Source organism: Onychomys torridus, chromosome 10 (assembly GCF_903995425.1).
Source record: "Onychomys torridus chromosome 10, mOncTor1.1, whole genome shotgun sequence".
In the NCBI taxonomy this organism is placed as follows: domain Eukaryota; kingdom Metazoa; phylum Chordata; class Mammalia; order Rodentia; family Cricetidae; genus Onychomys; species Onychomys torridus.
In genome coordinates this window covers 94,247,077-94,272,785 of record NC_050452.1, presented here as the reverse complement: position 1 = coordinate 94,272,785, position 25,709 = coordinate 94,247,077, and the positions used below count along the sequence as shown (strand labels likewise).

The 25,709-nt window shown below is 35.8% G+C and overlaps 1 protein-coding gene across 24 annotated transcripts in view; it reads left to right on the top strand.

Annotated features, from left to right (window-relative positions):
* The window catches only part of Adgrl3 (adhesion G protein-coupled receptor L3), a 763,485-nt gene that overhangs the window by 629,691 nt on the left and 108,085 nt on the right, over positions 1 to 25,709 (top strand). For all 24 annotated transcript variants that reach the window (XM_036200955.1, XM_036200954.1, XM_036200934.1 and 21 more), the window contains 3 exons: positions 5,023 to 5,231; positions 5,983 to 6,159; positions 22,815 to 23,024. In XM_036200955.1, coding sequence (XP_036056848.1) covers positions 5,023 to 5,231; positions 5,983 to 6,159; positions 22,815 to 23,024 — 596 coding nt within the window. The remainder of the gene's footprint in view (positions 1 to 5,022; positions 5,232 to 5,982; positions 6,160 to 22,814; positions 23,025 to 25,709) is intronic.

The following is a 25,709-nucleotide window of genomic DNA, read 5'->3' as shown; positions in this document are numbered from 1 at the left end:
AGATTTTGTTTTTTCTTTAGGTTTTTATAAGTGTATCTGTATTTTTTTCCTTCTTAAAACATACAGAAAAGTCAACTATAAGGAGGGCTTTGAGGGGATGAGACTAGGATATATAGGTCACCTTAATTAACTTCTAAATCAAATTCACACACACACACACACACACACACACACACACATACACACATGTAAACACACACACACATAAACACACACACACATGTAAACACACACACACACACATAAAATGTAACCTCATGGAAAAAGCATCTTGCTAGTTTCACAAATCTTAAAAAATGATTTTTCACAAAGGCAGGAAACCCCTTGACCCTGTTAAGTGATATGGAGATGACCTGAGGTTGTTGTAGCCTGTTCAAAACTGCTGCTTTGTATAGAGAAAATAGCTCTGAAAAAGGATCTCCTTAATATTATCAGTGGTTCCAATTTTCTGTCATCAGAATATAATGTTGTCAAGGCACTACAAATCATTATATGAATAAACCTAGAAATCATTCGTGTGCTGCCAACTGGACGAAGGAAATGTTTGAGGCAACAGTAAGTGAACAGTGGGAACACACCCTTGTATCCACTTCCCAACTGGTTCAGCAACTTCTGCTCCCCTCAACAGTATTTGAGAGAGGATCCTTCCCAGATGCGAATCTCACCAGTTCACTTTCCAGTGACCCTTGGAACGAAAGCACATTGCTGAGGGAGGTCTACAATGGTCTAGCTTGTGCATCTGGTCTTGTTTGCCCCACTTTCCATTTTCCTCAAGCACGACCTGTGATCCATGTTTTGATTCTCTTCATCATACAAAGCACGGCTGGTTCTACAGCAGGGTTTTCTGTTTTATCATTTGACTCCCACCCCCCTTTTATTGAAAATAGCTTTTTCTCTTGCATAACTCTGATGAAGGGTTCTCCTCCTTCTACCCCTCCCCAAACCCCCAAACCCAGATCCATTCCCCTTTCTGCTACTAATTAAAAACAAAACAAAACAAAACAAAACAAAACAAAAAACCAGGCTTTTGAGGGACAATAATAAAACAAAACAAAAACTAACACATAAAAAGAAGACCAAGGAAACAGAAGGATAGGAGTCCTAAAAAAGGCACAAGAGAACTCCTCGTTTTCACACTCAGGACTCCTGTAAACACCCTGAACTGGAAGCCATACTGTGCATCCAAAGGCCCTGTAAGGTGAAGGAGGGTAACATATAAATAAATAAAAGTGAAAATGAAGATAAAGTTAATGCCAAAAAACTCTGACATGAATGTTTGGGACAAGGAGCCTTCAGTGATGCCATTGAGTTCATTCTCTGTTGGCTGTCTACAGCTGGGTATGCAGACTCTACTTTAAAGCAGTTTGTTTCTCCAGTGAGACTCCCTCAGGAAAAACTGAAGTTTCCTTATCAGTTGGAGATAGCTTCTGGCATAGGGATGGAGTCATTTGTCCACTTCTCCTTTCCTCTCTAGAACCCCATCCAGTGCAGACCAGTCCATGGCCTGTGCATGCTGTCTCAATCTCCATGAGTTCATAGGAGCTTTGCTCATGTTGATTTAGAGGGTCTTGTTTTATTGGTGTCCTCTTAAACTCTTTCCACTTCCTCTTCTGTGGGGGTCCCCTTAGCCCCGAGGATTAGATTTGATGGAGACATTTCATTTAGGGCTGCCCAATGTTCCAAGGTCTCTCACTCCATTCATATTTTGCATCTTTGGGTCTCAGTATTTGTTCACGTCTGTTGTGGGAAGAAGCTTCTCTGATGATGGTTGAGTAAGTCACCATCATTTGATTCTTAAGACGTCCATCTTAGTTCTTTATGGAGACTCCTCTCTAAGATGGACCACTGTTACTAAACCCTCTCCCCTCAGTCATGGTTATGACAATATTGCTTCTTAGCAGTTTTTACCCTTTGTTAGTTTCTTTGTTTTTACTTCCTTCCTGCTTATTATCTGACCCTTTCCAGACAATAAGTTCCTAAAGGGCAGGGGCCATGTCTAATGTCATTCATCCTAGTAACCAAGTGCTGTAAACAAGGCATGATACACGATATTGAATAACTTTGTAGACTTTCTGACAGCAGGCTAAAAAGGTCATAAATATGTCTACATTAACCATATCTGGTGGCTTGATTATTTTATTGATTACATTGATGTGCAATATTTTCCTCATAAGTCCCATTAAGTCACTTTGGAGTGAATAATTTGAAACAATTATGTGAAACTACATGGACTGATAAAACAAGATGGAATGACAACATGCCACAGAGCATTATGTGGAAAGGTTATGACTTATTAGCTGACTACCAGCCAATTATAATAAAGTCACTAATATTAAGAAGAAAGAAAACACTTGAGTAATACTAAGTGTAGCCTTCAAGCATCATGCATTTTATCATAAATCCAGAAGGAAAATTGTTTCTGTACTGTAACAGATAAATATTTAGTAAGCAACTATTATTTGGATTTGGTGTCTTAGAAGTAGATGAGATAAAAATCCTTTCTTCCTTCATGAAGTTGTCATTACAATTTCTTTGTTAGATTTTTGAAAGGACAATGGGTTCCATGAAATAGAAGCCTTCCACATAGTATAAAATGTCTGTAATGTCTCTGAGTGCAGGAAGCCTACTGCTGCAGCTGCTGCCATCTCTACCTTCTGCATCATGGGGTCACTGGCCCCTGTCTGAGTCTGAGGTCATTGCATCCGATTGGATGTGTCTAACTGGAGTGCTCAAGGAACTGATTTGCATGGCTAGTTGCAAAAACAAGCCTGTGTACATTTCGTGTGTTTAAATTCCTATGAGTATGGAATTTCATCAACATATAAGTACAGTTGAGGTACAAGACAGTAGTGATCACACTTCTTTAACCACCTCCCCCCCCCCACCCACACACACAAATACTTCTCTCTTGACCCTATTTTATCTCTTTCTCTATTGGACATTGAGATTCAAAAACACTTTGGCTTCTTGATCTTCAAAACTGTAGTAGTCTGGGTAGCATTGGTTTCTTGGCAAACTAGGACCTTATAGTAGAAATAAGAGATAGGGTTTGATGTTTGCCATGAAAGAGATGATAAAAATTAAAACATGACAAAAGAACAAAAAACGTAGTTAGCTTTAAAAATACTACCATTAGGAATTTAGTCACAAAGGGGAATAAGGTGGAAGGGCTTTATGACTTTGTAGAAATAGTGAACTGAAAAGAAAATGATCAGTAAGTTCCTGGGCAAAAAGAAAAAAAAAAATAGTGTCCTTATTAAAAAAAAAAAAAAATCCATCCAGGTGGTGGTAGTGCACTTCTTTAATCCCAGCACTCAGGAGGAGGCAGAGGCAGGTGCATCTCTGTGAGTTCAAGGCCAGCCTGGTCTGCAGAGCAAGATACAGGAAAGGCACTAAAACTACAAAGAGAAACTCTGTCTCACAGGTAAAGCCACAGAACACATGGGAACATACAGATTAACAGAAATGGGCTAAGTTCAAGTGTAAAAGCTAGTCAATGGTAGGCCGGAGCTCATGGCCAAGCAGTCTTAAATAAGTAAGTAAGTAAATACATACATACATACATACATACATACATACATACATACATACATACATAAATGACAGACAGATAGATAAGCAAGCCAAAACAAAAACATTCCTATTGCAAGCTGGGTAATAGTGGCACACAACATTAATCCCAGTACTGAGACGACAAAGGCAGGTGATTCTCTGTGAGTTTGAGGCCAGCCTGGTCTACAGAGTGAGCTCCAGCACAGCCAAAGCTACACAGAGAAACCCTGTCTGGAAAAACAAAACAAAAAGAATCCCATTGCAATATAATTAAAACACAATGAATTATATACACTATGAGTGTTTAGTTTAAGAAATCTGACAGTTATATGTACCTCTATCAATAAAGCATAAAACAGAAAGAAAACCAACTTGAACCTAAATGCTTCCTGTTTGTAAATCTCTGTGTGTTTCTTACTGCCCCTTGCTTCTCCTTTCCTCTCCTACTGAAACCTTCTTACTGTCACTCTGTTCTTAGCCTTTACAGACCCAGAACCACTCAGGATGAGCTATCTTCTGTTTAGATTAAGTAATCCAAAAAGTCACTTCAATAATTCAGTCATGGTTTGCCATTCACTAATATTTTATGCTGTATTGACTCATAGTGTATTCTATTAATATAATATATTTATTCTTCTATCAAGATACAGGCTTGGATCAATAAGAATTCTGTAAAAAGCCTCATGCAAATTGTTTTCTTTGTGGTAAATGTTCTCACTTATCCAGGAAGGGTCAAAATGTTTGCAGTTTTATAAAAAATGTCAAATATTTCCAAGTCACTGAAATATTTTATATTCCCATCTGCAGGGTAAAGAGTCTAAGGCTGTATAAACATTAGGATCCACAGGGTGTAAAATGGTATTATAAATGTAGCTTTAACTTTTTGTTTCCGTAATTGCTAATGTTTCCAGCCATCTTTTCATATATAAAATGGTTTTGTTACATTCTTCCATAAAATGTCCATTAATATCTTTGGGTAGTTTAAGATATCTTCTGTCATCATACTGGTGACCGGCATGAATGTTCTGTATGTGCATCTTATAGGTTCAAAATTTTAATTTTGATGAAGTTTTGTTTTCCTTTTTGTGGATTGTGTTTTGAGGCTATGTGCATTATTTTATCTTCCTCAAAGTATAAGGAGATTATTTTGTATTTTGTTCTAGAACGTTTATAATTCTGGATTCTGGGGCTGGATCTATAAAACACCTTGAATTCAGCTTCTAGTATACAGGGAGACAGTGTTTGAGATTCAGTGTTTAAAGAAGTGATTATATAATGTTCTCAACAGAATTCAGCTTCCACTTTCTCATCAGTAACTTGGTACTTCCATACCAATGAAGCAAACACATGCTTGGTTTGATGTCTGTGAATGTGCATTATACAGTTCTGGCTGCCACCTAGTCAGAATGACAAACTCTAGAAATGTGTCAAAACAAATGATTTTCTAATTCACATTTGCATTTATTTTAGGAGAGATTAGAGTAGCCTTTGTCCTATACAACAACCTGGGTCCTTATTTGTCTACGGAGAATGCCAGTATGAAGCTGGGCACAGAAGCCATGTCCACAAATCATTCTGTTATCGTCAATTCTCCTGTTATTACAGCAGCAATAAATAAGGAGTTCAGTAATAAAGTTTATTTGGCTGATCCCGTGGTATTTACTGTTAAACATATCAAGGTAAGAAAATGACATGTCATGTTTCATTTTCTACAGTATTTGTATTTGATATAGAATGCATATTAAATGTATTAATTTAATTTCAATATTGTTATTATCTGATATATAGTATATCATTAAAGAATGTAGTCATGATTGTTTTCAGAAATATTCATAGACATGTTAGAAAATTAAGTAAAACTGGTCTTTATATGAAATATGTTAAATTTTCTACATAGTAAGTTATTACATCTAGATGTAATATACATAATACAATATTAGATATTCTATATATGCACCACAGTTTTTAAAAGATCTTGCAATGCATTAAATTAATCTGGACAGCAACATTTCACATGCTATTATAAGCAGTCATGTCTGTGTCCAAAGATATATTTTCGTATATGTACAAATCTGAAAGTTGTAAATGTTATGAAGATTTGTAAAGATCACCCTTTTAGAAGGCTTTCCAACAGTTGGCTTCGTTGCTTTGAAATTTAAAAACCAATCCCATTGTAAAACATAACTAGTAACATCGTTCTGGTATCAACAGTTTTGTAAAATAGTAACCTCACTTCTAATCAGACAGAACAAATGCCAGGCATTCAATTTCACTTGAGATTGATGAGAGCCACTTAATATGAATATACTGAACACACCTCTGTAAGGATTACAACATATCATGTGGCTGTGCTATGGTTAAAGAAAATGCCTACTTCATTTGCTCGGTCGTAAAATAGTTATTGCCTTTATTGATCTTTTTCCACCATAGCAGTCAGAGGAAAATTTCAACCCTAACTGTTCATTTTGGAGCTATTCCAAGCGCACAATGACAGGTTATTGGTCAACCCAAGGCTGTCGACTCCTGACAACAAACAAGACACATACTACATGCTCCTGTAACCACCTCACAAATTTTGCAGTATTGATGGCACATGTGGAAGTTAAGGTAAGATATGCCATAAAGCATGTTCTAGCATGCAGTCAGGTGGCTAATTCTTAATATCCCCAATTCTTTTTTCCCAGTAATTCTAGCCAAGAACTCTGGCATTCATGCTGTATCTGTTTGAATTATTCAAATCACTGCTTCTTTCTTTTTCCATTGTCAATATAAAACATAAAATTGAAGTTTGCTCAATAAATATCTTTGTATCATGTTTGCTTTCAATTAGACAAATAAATGCTATACCATAGCCTCATGAGCAGGGTAAGTGGGACTGTGTTAATGGAAGCTGGGATTAGATACGTTGACTACTAAAGAAATATATGTAGATTAAATACTGTCAAACCAATTCCTGGAAAAATGACAGATCAGTGTGATACATAGAACCTTGTGGAACAGAGCGTTTGACATAGGTTTGGCATACTGTAATACAGTGGACTGGAATATCTAAGGAAGAATTCAGGTAGTTGACAGTTTTCACAGTTTTCAACAAGTTAAGTTGGCTGCATCTGCTTCTTTCTGGAATGACAGATTTTATACATCTAGATGATTGAGAAAGAGAGCATGGGTTTTCAAGGGATGAGAAGGCAGCGTATCTTCTAACATAGAACTGTCAAGGGTTGGACTATAACATAGTCTGTATCCAGAAGTCCTAGGTCAACAAATTGTTTGAAGAGGTTGGGGATCTCTGCTTTTTTTTTTTTTTTTTAAAGCAAGATACTTTGGGAATGACTAGGAATTCTGGTGCCTTGCTTCTCTCAAACAAGTTGGCAAGGACTATATCTTAGTTGATTCTACTTGTGGATTATAGTCAATAATTACAAGGAGGGGAGACATAGCTTTTATGTGACTAAAAAATACAAAAATAGGAAAGTTTTCTGATAAAATATCCAGTGAATATATATATGTATATATATATATTTATAGTCATAAACTAAAGGAAATTTAAAGTTAGTTTATAACCTATAATTTTATTCAAATATTTTATGTATTAAATATAATAAAACCTGTAAGTTACCCAATATTAAAGTTACTAATCTCATATAAATCACATTATATAGTATAAAATATTTTCTCTTAATACTTTGGAGTTTTGTTTACCTTTATTTTATGTAATATGTTTTTTGTTTGTATGTATGTCTGCGTACCACATGTATAGTACCCACAGAGGCCAGAAGAAGCCTTAAGATCCTTTAGAACTGGAGTTATAGATGCTGCTTATTTGAGATGTAGGTGCCTAGGATTGAACCTTGGTTGTGTGGAAGAGCTGTACGTGCACTTAAACACAGAGCCATTTCTCCAGCCATATAGTATACAATTTTATGTAGTTAGCATGCATTATGTCAACACTTAATCCCTTGTGTTCATAGCACATCACATTATAATACCTCAGTCTAACATTTTAATAGACATTGAATTTTTAAAAGCATTAAGTACTTAAAACCTAAATTGGCCGTGACAATAACTGAATGTTCCTTCATAAATTTTCCTATTATATAAATAATACAGCTTACTATGCAACTTTAAGAAGTGATAGATGATGCATTTAGAGCAAATTACTGTTTAACTTGAATGCAATTTGAGGGAAAACATATTTTTAACCAGTTTAACTGTTCAGTTGAGGACAGTTTTGTTGATATATAATATATCAAAGGACAAGATAAATTCTGCCCTTAAGAATGTAGTTTTTCATAGAGGAAGCAGAAGCAAATAGTTACATGGTAGTAAGGAAGAGATTACAATGTCGTTTTGCAGTGTTCTATGGTAAAACTGAATATATAAAGTCAGAAAAAAATACTAGTTTCGAGGTGGTCAGTTATAAGATTCCTATTAAGTAATTAAGGTAAGTTGTATAGAATATTCCAATTAGATATGGCATTTATGCAAAATGACAAAGGAGTTAATATGATGTTTGAAAATGGTATGAAAAATTTAGGATTACTGAACCAGGTATGCAACATGGCTGGCCAGCAACTGGAGATGAAGACTTCAGTAGGCCTGTGGCTAAGCTTAACACATTTATAGGCTAGGGCTGGAGTCTGAACACACATCCACATATGGCACAGCCTACGTGTCTCAATATTTACGAGAAATACACAAAGTAGGGAAACATGAGGCACATACTGATTTACAAAAACTTAGCCTTCATGACAAGGAGGACACAAAATCTGAACTTAGAATTCTTAAAATTACCAGAGTTCTGCAGGAATGTGACAGTATGGGTGTGCATTATCAAGTGGGACCCAGTCAGTGGTCTACTTTACCTGTTAAAAGTATCAGACCTCAACTAAGGTTCTCTTTACAGGGTTTCAGAGTGTACATGTAGAATGAGTCTACAAGCAATTTAACCATTACTACCTTTCTAGAAAGTGATGGCAATGGAATGCTTTGTGTTTTGCATAGATGATTCCCAATACCATAGAATTACAGATGTGGACCCTGTTAGACGTCTACATGGTGGCACATGGTTCAGTCGTTTTAGTAAAGAAAGTCTATCACCATGGCAGGTGTGAGGAGAATTTGTATTTCAGCCAGACTTAGCACATAAAAACACACATAAAGCTTATTATCTCAGTTATGTATTCTAATAGATGAATTAGCAACAAGAATTTATGTACTTGTGAATTTTCACCTCTGTGACATCAGTCAGAGTGGAACAGCTATTAAAGTTCAACACATTTTAGAAACTGAAAACTGTGGCAGAGGGTTTGCATACCTTATGCCAATGAGGCAAGTCATTTCCTGCTGCATAGTTTGTTTTGTGGGGAGGGAGATATTATAATTTAGGAAAAAAAAATGGCACTGGTATCCTTGAAGAAGACTGCATCTATATCCCCCTGGCAACATGAAAACAGAATTACTTTTGCTGTCTCAACACAGTTAAGATTCTGGTCTTCATGGGACTATAAGACCTATTTTGTCAGAGCATTTCAAACTGATTGAGTTCAGCAAGATTGGCCACATTGACAAATGATAGATTTAATTCTGGAATGCGTTAGTCAGGCTCTCGGATCCTACATTTCAGCCAGCCAAGACATTAAACTCTGAAAGATGGATCAAATTTAGGCAACAACAAAATATCATTTTTTTTTTTTTGGCTCAGTTCATTTCCTAACAGCCTTCTTCAATCCATTATAAAAGGATCATGACTGTGACCACTATTGTGTGTCAACAAGAGACAAAATAAACGGAAATCAATACTTTCCTTTGACAATCACTCACACAGAATGCCTCACGTGTATCTTGTATTGCAGTCTCTAGTGATTACCACATTCAGCTCCATTTTGATCCCGGAACATGAGTTTGGCACTTTCATGATTAAAGAAGAACTAAAAATACTGGGCTTAGTCATCACTAAAATTTTCATCTCTGAAAATAAAATATATTAACAAATTTGCATTAAACTACTGTTTGAAATAGAACAATAATTTATTCATGCACAATGAGAGATATGGCAATCAGTTAGAACAAACATATTTGTATATACTCATTACCTATCTCCTTTAAACTCTACACTAAACCTATAGAAAGGAAGGATCTTGGTCCAGTGCTTGGCTGCAGATCTCTGCATCTGCTTCCATGAGTTACTGGATAAAGGCTCTGATGACAATTAGGGTAGTCACCAATCTGATTACAGGAGAAGACCAGTTCAGGCAACTTCTCCACTACTGCTACAAGTCTTAGCTGGGGTCATCTTTGTGGTTTCCTGGGAGTTTCCCTGGCACCAGATTTCTCCCTTACCCCCAAGTGGCCCCCCTAATTAAAATACCTCTTTCATTACTCTCCCCCTCTGCCCCACACCCTAGCCGTTTTAACCCCATCTGACCCCTCATGTTCTTATCCCCCTATCACCTCCCTCCGAGTCCCACCCACCCCCAGGCTACCAATGAGATCTCATTTATTTTCCCTTCCCAGGGAAATCCGTGAGTGAGTCCCTCTTAGAGTCCTCCTTGTTACCTAGCATCTCTGGGGCTGTGGCTTGTAGCCTGGTTGTCCTTTTGGTGTCTAATTTCATTACAAGATTCCACCTGAGCACAGAACTGCCCTTATGTGTGTCTGTCTGTCTCCCTGTGTGCCTGTCTGTCTGTCTGAGTTCTCCATACTGTTAGCAACACTTGTTTTCTCTTTTCGTTTGTTTTCCACACTGTGAGGCCCTTAGTAAGATAATTGTCATAAAGTTATTGAAAAAACTTTTAATGTACAGCAGGTTCTCTATAAATACAAGTTCCTGTTTCCCATTTCTTCCACGTATTACCAAACTCGAGTGACTATGGTTCAAATTTCTGGTCCTCAAGGCATGAGCACGAGAAGAAAAATAAAGAACTGAAGTTGTGGTGATGGCTGTGATTCCGATGATTGCTGAGGTCCCTTTGATTTAGAGATGTAGAGGAAAGTGATGGATCTGAACCTAGTTGGTCAGAGAGGGCTTAACAAAGAAAGGTCCTGACCTGTAGGAGAAGCATAATGTGGTGAGCTAGGTGATGTGTGGAAAATGAGTTGGCCATATTCTTGTAGCACTTTCTCCACATGCCCTGCCTATAATACTCCTGTTTCTTTTCTCATCATCTGGAATTACTTAGCTTTCTCTTCTGATTGGTCCTCGCCCGCACACCCTCTCATCAACACTTGTGCCCAGAGTTTACCAAATTGCTGCTTTTCTCCCTAACTGATCTCATAGAGTCATATGGCCTTAAATATCAGTTAACAGTTCCTAGGTTTCAATCTTCATTTCTAGACTCAGATGTAGCCAGTGACCTGACAGAACTGCAGATATTCCTTGACCTCTGTTGTAATTAAGTCCCAGTGCTCTCATTGTAAGTTGAAATGCCTTAAGTCATAAATGGATTCAATACAGGGGACATCCCAAATTTTTAATCACAGGCTTCTTTAGTTTAAATGTTCATAATCCACATACATTATGCTGCAGCTGCACAAAATCACCTACCAGCCTATTTTAGAGTAACATGCAGACAGTTATATGATTCACTGAATACTATAGAGAAAGTGTATAACAGAGTGGTCTATGTGCCCAGAAGACAGAGGTGGGCATTTTGAAGTTATGATGGGATGTGAATACAAAACACAGTGAACAAACACTGATTGCAATAAAGTATGTGATGAAGTACAGGTTGATGGCTCTTGTGAAGACATGGCTGACAGTGATGTGCAGCTTACTGCTACTTCCCAGCCAACACCCTTTTACTACATGTTAGACTAGGGAAATGCTGAGGTTCCAATCTGAAGTACAGTTTTTATCAATCCAATTCATGTTTTGCACCATTATATTAAAAATACTCTAGGTCAAGCCATTAATCGTCCAATTGTCATCAGTTGGGGACAATCTGTAGTTAGCTTTATGTAAGAAGTATCGTAATTCACATAGTCTTTTCCATCCTCGTAAATGACCACTTTTTGCTTTGCCTGGTGTCCCATCCTGTACCACACACCCTCTTTGCTTTGCTTGTTTTACTGATCCTGCACATTAGTCCTGTTAATACACTGTTCATACACTGTGGACAAGAGAGACCTGATCTCAGCACCTTCATTGTTATCCTCTTGCTTGAAGCCCCTTGGGATCTCCTCACTGGGGTTTTGCTAACACCCCTTAGCTAGTCTCTTCCCTCCTTGTCTCTCCCAGTTCTATGCTCAGAGAGGCTGCCAAAGGGACATTTCAATACTGTAAATTAGATTACATTCCTGCTCAGCTTCATTCTCAAAAAGCAATTTTGAAAATCTTTTAAAATGCAACCCAAGAGCCGGGCGGTGGTGGCACATGCCTTTAATCCTAGCACTTGAGAGGCAGAGACAGGTGGATCTCCGTGAGTTCAAGGCCAGCCTGGTCTACAGAAGGAGTTCCAGGACAGGCTCCAAAACTACACAGAGAAACCTTGTCTTGGAAAACAACAACAACAAAAACAAAAACAAACAAACAAACAAACAAAAACAAAAACCAACTGCAACCTAAGACTCCTTACCTTAAATACAAATTTGCAAATGCTGGCTCCCATTAGCAACTTGTACCTCTTAACTTCTTTCCTGTGGCTCACACTGTGTGAGACTTTCCCAAACACAGCAGGTGTGTTGTATTCACAGAAGAAAGCTTATTTCCTTCCACCCCATTCCCCCACAGTCACAGGGCTTAAATTTTCAGTTACCTTCTCAGTGAGGACTTCCTTGTGTTCTTTGTTTCAAATTTCTCATTGCCCCATGTGCATGAAATACAATGGGAAGTAAGAAAAATCAGGCCCCTTGGCTCAAGAAATGTACAGTTTATCAAGTGAGAGATGTGATGAGGTCTCAAATTTGATGCTGAGAAAGAATTTTAGATATGTCAACTTAGGCAGATAACAGAATGAAGCGAGTCCCTCTAACCCCATAGTTCAACTTTGGTAAGAAAATTAAGTATGAACACTGAACATTTTGTTTGTTTTCACAACCAATTTACCTATAAAGTAGAAGGTAATTGAAAAAGGTAGATTTTGTTTTATTTAATTTTTTAAAAGTTTCCTATTTTGATTATCTGTTTAAATTCATGAGTTAGCACCAAAAATCTAAATAAGAGGGAGCAACCATTGGTCAGTGAGCTAGTTTTTAAATCTCAGGTTAGACGGTAGGATAAGTAAATAGGTTTTAAATGAGATTTACTGATGGGTAGTATGTATCATGAATGCTTATTAATAAGTTGATTAAATGCATAGTAATCACAAACAGTGGCACGTGAACTAGTTATATATCTGCTGAAGAAAAGTTTTATAAAGAAATACATATCTATTATTAGATTTCTATGTGCTATACCAAAAGTGATACTGGGAATCTCATAGTCTATAAATAAGCATCATCATTCTCACAAAACTCTGAAGGCTTTATTTTTCTCCCACCCATAAGTAGTCATAATCATAAAGTGAGTTTTTGCTATTTTTATTATATTTTTCCTCTCTTGTTTACATATTTTACAAGTTTATCATTTGACATAGCAAAGGAATTAGAAAAAAACTTATTCCTAGTCTTGAGTTCCTGGCCAGATTTATAGTACCAAGCATGTGTTTCCTTCTGTGAAGCAGGCTTTAAAGCCAGTCAGAAAATAATTGGTTACCCTAAAACATTTGTGTCACTATAACACCCATGGGTGTGTTCCCACTCTAGCTGGTTCATAGGGGTCACAGCTGAATAAGAGTTAGTGACTTTTCCTCCAAGCAGTTTGTATAGCAGTTATCAGTACTATGAGAGCTATCTCAGCAGGGAGAAGATTGCGTGGTCAGTACTGTGTTCTGTGACCAAAGTGTGTTGTTTTGTAGTAAAGTCTTATCATAAAATTTTAGTAGGTAACCAAATTATTATTTTTAATATTTCATTGATGTTGCCATTTTCTAGCCTATATTTTCAGAAATCTCTACAGTCATTCAAATTGAAAGCTTTTATTTTGGCATGTAATTAGTACTTAATAAAAGTTACCCCTGTTTTCATGTGTTTTCAAAATACATTATGCATGAGTTCTGTTACTTATACTTAGGTCTTAGTATGGCTGTGTTCTTCTGTTAAGGATCACCTTTTATCCTTATTTTCTTGTACACACATAAAACAATTTTTGACAAAATGGTAGAATCCGTTGAAGTGAAAGCCATACTGGATGCTGGGGGATATCATCCTAAAGGCATCCTGTTTGTCTTTGTCTTTATTTTTGTCTATTTTTAGGATAGGTTCTTAGATTAATAAATGCTGGTGTCATGAGGAACTTTCCTTTGATTAGGGGCCACACTTTTTCAACTGCTGTTCATAACCTTACTGCAATAGTCAATTACAGTGATATCTAAAATATCTGTCATCTGCTTGTAACTTTCAACCTCAGGTTGACAACACAGCTGTAACTGGTTAATCACTTTGGAATCTTACTGATTCTATTGTCTACAAAAATATTTCATTTTCTCTTGTTTAGACACAAAAATAATCATTACACAAACTTAGAGACTATAATTTTATACAGAATAGAAATAGCATGTGTAGTTTATTAAGACTTCTCCAATAAACTTAAAAAAGAAAAAGAAAAAATCAATTCCAATGTAGAATAATGATTAGTAAAAGTTAAGAAGGATATAAACTCAAGCTAATCAGTTTCAAACTTATTGAATTAACTATACTGTGGTTTTATACAGAATCGTAACAAATACATAAGAATAGATTCTGATAATTATATTTCTAGTTATTCTTTCCCCAATTATTAATTTTATAATGTTTGATATGAAAATAGTTTACATACTTTCCTATCAGTTCAATTTGACATTTATTTTTATCATCTGTAAAATATCTTTACATACTTTAATTTTATTATTGCATGCTTTTCATAAATTTATTGTAATCATCTTATCTCAAAACTAATGCCTCCACTGTCAATCCTGTGGTCTCAAAAGCAAAGCTAAAAGAACAAAAATCAAAATCAGTGTGCATTTTGCTTTTAATGTAGTGCTAATGCATTTAAACAATCACAACCTGGAAGATTTAATTATAAATTTATTTTAACATTTCTACTTATGTTATTATTACATGTGTCAGTGTGTATGTACATGGGTGTATGAGCATATAAGCATATACTCCAACATGTGTGGAAGTTACAGGACAACTCATAGTACTCGGTTGTCTTCTTCCCATGTGGGTTCTTGGGATTGAACCTAGGTCTCTGTCCTTGGTAAGCAGCATCTTTGCCATGTCTCATGCCTGAAAATTTTAATCACACACCATAGCATCTGTGTGCTGAGCATTAGGAATTGAGACTTTTTCTAAGCTACAGAATAATGTAAGATGTTTTTAAACTGTAAGGTTCTGCCTACACAAGAGACTTATTTTCTAAAAAGACTGCATCTCTTTAAAATGCAATGGAAAAGTTACTTTATTAATTTGTAAGTGTGTTACATTAGTGGAAAATAAAAATGTGCAGTGTATAATTTTCAACATTGCACACTCATTCTTCCAGAATTATTTTCCTCACTCAGCGACCTGTGTATAGTATGGCAAAATGAAGGTGGATGTAGAGATTGAAAATTACAGTTTGCGTGCAGTACTTAATGTATTGATTTAAGACAAACCACTAGATAATATACAAGTTTAATGTTTATCAAATACAGAGTATAATGAAAAAATGGTTTCAAACTGTAAAACTTCACATTATCAACTATACTATTAACTATATCTTAAGAAAAAAGACTTACACATGATTTGTCTTATTGAGCATCCTTTTGTACTGTTTCCTTTATGTCCTTATTACAATTTGAAATTATTTATTGGAGAGTACACTGTTGTTTTGTCAACACAGTGTGTCTTACTATGTATGTATCAAATTCCTTAGGATCAATGTGTCCAAGGAACATAGTTCTGTATTCTTCTGCTGTAGCAGACAGTAGCCAGAATATGAAGAGGTATCCTGTGCTGGCATTGGAGACAAGATTCACAGTTTACTGGCATCAGTGAAGCATGCAGGAACCACATCTTTCCGAAGTAATTTTCTTTAGAGATGGAGCATTGATTATTTAGGGCTCTTCTTCATGCAACTCCAGACTCATTCTCATGTTTGGGGTTAGGAAGAGAACAAATTGAAATTTAAAATTATTCTATTATTTTCACTCCCAGTATTTTACAATCCTTTTATAGAAAAGCTGATAAACAATAAACCTCTTTTTCCTATTTAAATTTAAAAATTGTCGCATATGTGCAATGTTATGTATGCATGCTTATTTTTGCTGTGTTATTAGATTTTGCAAGTGAATGGCTGACATCATAATAATCCATTCCTAAATCCTTTGGCAATTATGTTTAAAACTTTTTTCTGCCAAAAAGATACTTACATTGAAGCAGTTCTATTATCTACTGTATAAATTCATCTATAGAATATCCTCATCCTTCTGGTACTGGGTTTTGCTTTGGTTTTCCCTGAGGAGGATCTGCTCGGGGATCACACTTTACCTTCCCCTACCCTGGCTCTTTAGTTTACTTTAGTCTTCATACTTGATTTGTCATGCCTGAAAAGGCCATTTGATAGAGTCCAGGTTTTGTGTCTGATTGAATGTTTCAAAGTCAAAATTGCTCAGGACCCTGATCATTGGCAAGAATTCTGTGTCATAGATAACTGAAGCAGAGTAGATATTAGTGCGTCCAGAGGCTTCCCTATTTATAGTATTTTTTATAATTAATCAACCGATTGAAGTTACAGTGTGTGAGAATATTGAACTTTCTGTAATTAAGAGGAATCTATGGAAATATATTTGGAAACATTCTTTGTCACTTTGCTGAAAGGTGCATTTTGAGATTAACAGTTATTTTTTGGATCAAAGTACATTCAATAACCTGTCTTTTTTTTTTTTTTTTAATCATTTCTGTTTCAGCAAAGTGTCTTTTACTTGTTCTCCAAATACTTGATTTCAGTCTTTGTGATCAAAGAAGCTTTAAGTCTGTATCCTAATAATGATAAGTAATCGTCAAAAACATCATTTAGTAAAAGAAAAGCAAAACATGTAAAGTGGCAAGAGAACCTGCTGCATAATGGAAAAAGGCTTAGCCAGTTGCTGAGGATACCTCAAAGAAAGTGTCTTAATTTCCAAGGGCATTTGTTTAAACAATAGGAGACAGATGGAGTTTTAGTAATATGAAATAAAGTTGGATTGTTTTGGAAGTGGTCTTGCAGCTGATATATATACATATATATCATCTTACTTGCTCTCCAACCCTTGGTTTTAGCAACATTTTTATTAGAATTGGCTACATTCTTCTTATACACAGGGAGTGGAGTTTAGACCCTCAAGCAACAACTTTCAGTCTTTATCACCCTTGGTTTATAAGCATGGCTGAAATGGCAGCTAGTGATGCTCTCACAATTCTATTGAGAAACATTTTATAAGAAAAAGTAATTAACAGTGGAGATTCCAATAAGTAGGGGATCAAGTGAGGGTCCAAGCCGTCAGAAGGGAATGCAGTATGATTCTAGCCGCCAGTCATAAGAAGGACAGGCTTTCTTTGTTGTCAAATTTATTGTAATTATTCCATGGATTCTCAATTATGTTGTCATAAAGTTTATTATATTTCAAATTTATGACTAAAGGAAATAGGAATAAGAATTAAAAATAACAAAGCATAGGGTCAAGATTCTTGATCCTTAGGTAAATGACCCCTGTAATCTGTGGCAGGTCATCTTGAGCATTCTTCTTCACGTTATCAACTGATTCAGTGAAACAAGGAAAATTTTCTTTTATGATTCCCATAGAAAATTTTTTAGGTACCAGAAAGGAAAATATAAAAAGACTTTGTTGACATTAATTATTATATTTTCTGAAAATATCAGTTATTGCCTCACTTTTTACCAATCCCCTGATTATTCCTTATTCTCTAGAAGTTCTTGATTCTGGAAAGAGTTACCTATCAAGGATTAGGTACTTAACTTAGTTTCTCAGTAAAGACATACCCAGCTTTGTTCAAGTTGCTTTACCAGGAAAGGAAATGTGGACCAGAACTTTTGTTTGGCATTAGAAGAACAGATTAGTTTTTTTCACAACAAAACTGTGATAGTATATACTTTAGGCAAGATGTTTCCACAACTACAAAGAACTTTCAAACTCACCAAATGTTGGGTGCATGAATGCTGTGAATCCCTTTAAGGTCAGCTCCATCAAATTTAACTGAACTTATAAATCAATACTTAGAACAAGTAACAATTTTTTCAATCAAATCCCTGTTTTTAGCAGGACCTAGTTGAAGTTTTTTTTTTTTAATTATTATTATATTTGTGTTTTAATTTTACACATCAGCCATGGGTTCCCCTGTCCTCCCCCTTCCTGCCCCCACCCCCACCTTCCCCATATCCCCTCCCCTCCATTCCCATCTCCTCCAGGGCCAAAACTCCCCTGGGGATTCATTTAAACCTGGTGAATTCAGTCCAGGCAGGTCCAGTTCCCCTAAGCTTTCTTTCCTTCAAATCTTGCCCTTCATTACTCCCACTGTCCTCCAGGTTGTTCATGTAGATCTCATCCATTTCTCTGTCATTGGATGATCCCTGTGTCTTTCCTAGGGTCACCCTGCATCGAATCCTCTCCTGTGCTCTAGTAAGACAATAATGAGAGAAATGAAGTAATTGATGCCCATTTAAAAAAGTATTTCCTCTTCTGTTGTTTCTTTTGTTACGGTCTCTGTGAATCTGGTTCCTCAAATATGATGAACTCTTCTTTTTCTTTCTTTTTTTTTTTTTTATTCACAGTAAGAAACGTTCAAATAAATCAAAGCAGGGTGTATTTCTTTAAAGTGAAGAGAATTTGCTGAGTTCTACTAAATCTGAAAGGCAGTTGCATGTGAATGTTTTTGTTTGTTTGTTTGTTTTTAAACCGCTATCTTTCTAGTGTTTCTCCTTTGACACGAACGCTTGAAAACACTAATGTTGATTTATATGTGATAGAAATATAAAAACTTGGAGTGAATTTATTTGGTTACTTTGCTTTAAAGAAGTAGGAAAGAACATCCTCTTGTCCTTCTCACTAGGTTATTCAGCTGTGATTTACATCTTGTTCTACAGTAGAAACCATTGCTTCAGATCACTGAGCCCTTACCGCCCATAAGCCTGTGAGGTGACCTTCGTGGTTGGTGATCTGGTTGCCAAGATTTAGAGAAATTCCAAGAACTTATTTAACAGACTCTACACTACATTTATCAGCAAATAGACTTTTTGGAATTCTCTGGGCTTCAGTGAAGCCTACAGTTCTAACTCATCTTTTATCTCATGATATGGATATTGTAAAGGAAATGTCCTTTTATTAAAAAAAAGTCACATTTTAGTAGTACTCTGAATATTTCAGAACAAAATAGGTTTTAAAGGCAGTTTTATAATACTAAAGTGCGATAATATGTAGAAAGTAAAACAAGTTCTTAATACTTACTTTTGTACAGTTCATAGTTATAATAGAATGATCCAAGAAATATAGTTCTCAAAAATGTTTCTTTTTTTTTTTTTTTTTTTTTTTTTTTTGTGGATCTGAGGATTGAACCCAGGGCCTTACGCTTGCTAGACAAGCACTCTACTACTGAGCTAAATCCCCAACCCCTCAAAAATGTTTCTTTAAAGAAGAAAATGAAAAGAATAAAAGTTAATTCATTCAGTGTGTTACTCATCTAGTAACACTTATATAGTCCCAATGAAGAATATTTAAAAATCTATATTTTTGTTGTTAACTTGATTTTTAAATAATGTTGATAATATCAAGAGAGTCATACAACGTATTGCATTCAAGAGTGGATTATTTTTAAAATCATGAGGCAAAGGTCTCTCTTCCCCATTCCATGAATGTGGATTTACTTTCTTTAGATGTTTGCATGTGTTGATGTATTGAGTTTTTCATGGTCAGAGTGCACAAGACATCATCCAGGCTATCTTTTCTCCATCCATTATCCTCCCTGAGCTGTCCTTAGTGACATGTAAAACAGTTTGGGTGAGATCACAATAAAAGAAAAATCAGAAATTCTCTGCAGCTCTTCCAAAATTATCTGTCACTTTACATATAAATGCAAACTTCAGAGAAAGGGGAAAATGTTGTTTGTGTGAAAATTTCTAACAAGTGATGAGAGAATCTTTGAAGTTCCTGAAACTGTATGTTCTTGAGTATTCTATCACAGTCCTCTGAGATTATCTCCCCGCCTTCTCGTAGGGAGATGATTTCCTTCAACTGGGTTCTTTGCCTGCTGTGTTTCTATGTTTTGTAAATCTGAGCACTCTTTGTAGCAATGGGTACTCAGGGATAATCCTGAAAGCAAGTTGCTCATCTATGTCTTTGCCTCCTACATGCTGGGATTAAAGGGGTGTGCCACCACTGCCCAGCTCGGGTACACTTCTTGTAGCACTCTATAATCCCTGAGAATAATTTCCAATTTTTGCTTTCTTCAGGTAGGAGACACTATAGGTTTAGATCAGCTGAGTTGTGTTTTCTATCTCTCTCTGCCTGTGGGTCTTTCTCTCTCTTATTTTTCCCACTTTCTTCCTCAGACACACATACATACACATGAAGAGAGAGGAGAGAGAGAGAGAGACAGAGAGAGAGGGACAGGGAGACACAGAGACAGAGACAGACAGACAGGCATACACAGGGATAGACAGACACAGAGAGAAAATTTTACTGTTTTACACAGGCTGGCATCCAACTTGAAATTCTTTTGCTTCTAAGTCTTAGATATTTGGTCTAAGTACAATGAGAATCAAATGTCTCAAAACCAAATATTTATAGAGCATTTTATGTATCATGCACACACTATAACTTGGGACATGATGTTAATAAGATGGATGCCATCTTCGTTTTCCAGGTACCTTAAGAGTTTAAAAATCTTTGTTATAAATAACTGATTTATATAATGCTTACAAGCCCCCAAATGCTGAAATGTAATGCGTATAATGTATATATGAACACAGAACTTCTTGAAATTCTGTTAGGACAAACTCAAAAACAAGGATTTTTTTGTTTTTGTTTTTGTTTTTGTTTTTGTTTTTGTTTTTTTACCCTCACAGGTCTCAGAAAGGTTGTTACCTCTTTTCTTTTTACCATACTGATAATATTTAAATTTTGAGTTGTATCACATGGGAGTTTTATCCTAGAATCAAATACATGTTAATGACAGCTGCTGCTGTTTTCCCAGATAGACAACACTAAGGCTTAGTTAATCACTAGGCTTTATTGTTCTGTTTGAATCTTATGTACTCTTGTTACTGACACTTTGAAATCCTTCTCTCAGTACTCTGCATGGGGCTTCTCATGGGTCTACTGCAGCACCAGAAAATATATTTCTAATAATACAACTACCCAGGCAAACAAAAGTGGGAGGTTTTAGTTTCCTCCTCTATTTTTCTTGAGTGCTTTAGGTCTTTCGGATACATTTGAGAAGGTATTGTACCTACCATTTCCCATCAAGGGAGACTGCTGTGCGGAACACCGGGGCTTGATACTTCTGCAGTCTCTTTCCTTGGAGGGAAAGAGGAGAGCAAACAGCTCTCTGTTCAGGGAGCCAGGCAGCACCAATCACTCTCCACTCACAAACTACAAAAGTCATTTAAAATATCAGAGGCCCAGTGCTGTTTTAGAAATATCCTTAGGAGCACTAAGCAGTTAAAACAAAGCTTCACCTAGTTTTCTTTCATGATTTGTGCTTTTCCTGAGAAATAGAGCTGACTTAGGCAGGAATATTTCAAATCTATTTTACAGTCATTTCTAGGGGAGGTCTTCATGAAATAACAACAGTGTAATTGCATCTGGCAGGAGGGAAATGCTCTGATTCATAGGATTCAGACTCTGGGATAATGACTCACTTGGAGCAAATTTCACATTCATGTTGTTCACACTATCAAGTTGGAGAATAAAGTAAGATAGAAAGCATGTTAACTAATATTAAAATTTTTATCTGGCTAGTTTAATGTAGAAGAAGATATGGCGATGTTTCACTTGTAAAACACGAAGGGCTGGAGAAGTGGCTCCGTGGTTAAGAACACAAATACTCTTGTAGAGGACCCGGGTTCTAGTCCTAGCATCTGTGTTGGGTTGCTCACAACTGACTATTACTCCACTCCCAGTGGAGATCTGATGCCTCTGGCTTCCTCTGGTACTTATCATCATTTGTACTAACAAAACTATGTGTATGATCACCATAGACAGAAATGGCATGTGTTTAAATTATAGCTGATCTTTGGCTACTCAGAATATACCGTGTGTACCTCTTCAATCTAATGTCCTTGATTTGTCCTTTCCAGCTTTCTGTAAGTGGTACACTGGGTGAGTGCCTTGACTGGTTGCTTTATTGAAAAAAAAAATGTTAGATCCTTGAGAATTATGTATAAGTCAGTCTGATAATGTTCACATCTTATTTAGAATTACATAAATTAAACTTAATGACTTACTTTTCATTTACAAGTAGAAATTAGGTGTCTATGGTTTTTTAAGAACTCAAGAAATAGAGATGAATGGCCATGCACAGGCTATTCTTGCCTTTATTCCTCAGCTCAGGTCACTGTTTTGACAAGTCACTATGAACTCTAAGGCAGTCCAATATGAATATAAATCCCATGTATATCCTCATTACCTGAGAGCTTTCCACTAAATATGTGGTATACCATGCAGCTATGCAACATAATTAACTAAAGGTTCTTATAAAATTCATACTTTAATGAACTCAATTTGAAAATTATGATGAATCATCTATAGTATAAGGATTTATAAATTTCATATACATATAAAAGTCTGTTGATGGTTCAAAAACCAGTTGAGTCACTAATTTTTTAAATGTGCATTTTATAGTTTTAGAGTATTCTACAATAAGAATTGATTTAATAAGATGTTCAAAAAAGCAATGTAGGTTAAACACCTACAGTTTTACCTTAAAGTCTTTCTCTTTCGCTTATTCATATCCTGGAAATATATGTACTAAGAATGTAGCCAATGAATTTTATTGATACTCCTGAATCTCAAAGCATTTTACTTTTTTTGTAAAAAAGACAAAATACTTTAATTACGGATTAGAAAGCCAAAGTGATTCAGTTTTCACATGGGTTGTGAATATAGAGTCTATTTAGTGTTTTCTTAAAATCGTGCTTCCTCAACCCAGAACTCATTCCCATTCATCCCAAAAGGCAACTTAAGGTCTCTCCTTTTTGTCTCCAGCACAGTGATGCAGTCCATGACCTCCTTCTGGATGTGATCACGTGGGTCGGAATCTTGCTCTCTCTTGTTTGTCTCCTGATTTGCATCTTCACATTTTGCTTCTTCCGTGGGCTCCAGAGTGACCGTAACACCATCCACAAGAACCTCTGCATCAGCCTGTTTGTGGCAGAACTGCTCTTCCTGATTGGAATCAACAGAACAGACCAACCAGTAAGCTGCTTGCTGCGTATATTGCTGTTAGCAAAGGCTGCCTATGGTTTTTAGCTTTCCAGGACTGTCAGCATTGGTAATGAGCATGCTCAAAAGTGCTCTTTCTTTTTGTTCAGTTCATAGACAGTGACTTTCACACCTTACTCTGCATTTCATTTTTCATGTCCACTGCTATAAAGACATGGTGAACATTATAGATGGGCTGCATACTTCTTTTTATTTCTGTATTACATTAGTCTTTTTTTTTTAATATAGTACAGTGATTGTCCACATAAATCCTCTTTGCATGTGTGTATAGCCTCCTCTGTCATCCACACCTCCTACCTGAGTGATGTATTTGTGATCACTGATGAAGGTTTTCTGACACATCATTATGACTTAAAGTCCATGGTTCATAGTTTGCATTCATTCTGAGTGTTATGTACTTCATGGACACAGAGAAACACATGTTAACTCTTCTAATAACATATGCAGTATCTTTCATTGTCTTGAAAATTCTCTGTAATCTTTTTTTTGTTCTCTAATAATTTTGCCTTTCCTCCCAATATTATTGGGATCATATACTATATAACTTTATTGGACTAATTATTTTATCTTGCTAATATATACTCAGGTTTCTCACATGACACTTTATGACTTGATATCTCTTTTCTTTTTAACATAGAATAATATTCTTTTGTTAATATACTACAGTTTATGTATCTGTTAAACCATTGAAGTGCATTGTGTTTGCTTCCAATGTTTGACAGTTTTGAATAAGCTGCTATTAACATTTTAGTGCATTGTGACTCATTGTTTGTTGTTGTTTTTTCTGGTATAATCTTTCAACTCCTTCAAGTAATTGCCAAAAAACAAAACAAAACAACAACAACAAAAAACAACCAAACAAACAAACAAAAAACATAATTAATGGCTCCTGTGGTAAGGTATATTTAGTTTGGGGAGAACATTGCCAGTTTCTTTTCAAAGACCCATATTTTTCTGCATTTGCACCATCAGTGATTAAGGCATACATTTGTTCAGAAATCAGAAGATTCTTATGACAGCTTCAATGGAAAGGAAAACTTTACTCGATAGTTTCTCAGAAGACTTGTGAGTCTAATAAATAATTCACTCACTCAGTCCTGCTCTCCAGTAGGTATTCATATGCATGGTGTACTATATAATAAAATGCAGTTTCATTCAGGACTGTATTTATGCATTCATGATTAATGACTGCAAAGGATACAATTATGGTGAATGTATTTTTAATTGGTTAGCATATACTTAATGTGATAGCTTGTCTCATAAATGCATATATATGAATAAGCAATCAAAGTACACATTTTCCTCCTCAAACTAAAGACTTATGATTACAAAAATTTATAGTTGAGGTTATAACTTTAAAATGAACAATTGTGTTATTTTTGAGAAAAATATTCTATTCTTTAGTTAACCCCCAATTCAAATACTTTTAGTTTCTTTCACATTGGAATCATATTTGAATTTTAGTTCTCAAATGTTAATATGTTCTGATAAACTTCACCAGTTTTGAATACTGCACAAAACCAGTCTCTGGTGAACAACATAAATGATGGAGCCTGATTTAAAAAAAAAATGTAGGCAGAGTGTTACTCAGTTACTCAATAAAGTGTCTTCCTATTAGTTAGATGTCCTTCTTTGAATCCCACATCCTCTTTGGAACCTGATCGCCCTCTACTCTTTCTGACATTTAACTTCTTCATTCAGCCTTCATCTTTCTAGAGCATGGACACAGACTTACTCACTGTCTCAAGAGATCATGCTCATCAATCAGAAACCATCGAAATTTTATGAGATTTGTTTGCTTGCTTGTTTGTTTTTATGGTTGTTGACCTTTGTGGGTAGGAAAAACGAATTTAAGTAAGGATTTCCTGTCAGAAGAAGCAGCACAAAGTCATGAAAATTGTTATTGGGAACCTGATCAATGACCCACTAAAATTTCTAGTACTTTAGGAAGAAATTTATGAATAGCTGTCCTTAATTTAAATCAAGCTATCTAGACTAATATCTAGTGCAGTGACAAAAAAAAAAAAAAGTCTGAGAAAGAAAACATTTCTGGAACACTGAATTTTTGAAAGGATGAATTTATTTTTATTTTGTGTGCCTGGGTCTTTGCCTTCATTTCTGTGCACCAAATGCATGCTGGGTACCCATGGAGACTGGAGGAAGGCTTTGAACCCTTTGGAACTAGAGTTGTGACCATCCATGTGTGTGCTGGGAACCAAAGGCATAGCTTCTACAAGAGCATCAAGTGTTCTTAACCACTCAACCATCTCTCCAGTCCTGAACACTACATTTTATTTGGATCCATTTTTGCCTCAATGCAGAGTTAACATTCCAATACTACTCAGCCCTGCCTGAAGCAGGGAATAGACAATCAGCTATTCTTAATAAATAACAATCTCATTAGAAGATTGCTACTAATTAGTGACATTACTTTATATCATTTGATTTTAAAAATGCTTGTTTTAATATTTCTCTTTCATTTATAATTGAAGACATTGAGGAGAGTATAGCTTGAGGTAGAGCTCTAGTCTAGTACCTTCAGTCTGATTACCAGCACTGAAAACAAAAATAATAAAGCAAGAACCAACATCTTAGTCTATGTTCAGAAGAAACTTTTACAAAATTAACTTTAAAATAATTTCCCTTTTGTGTTTTTCT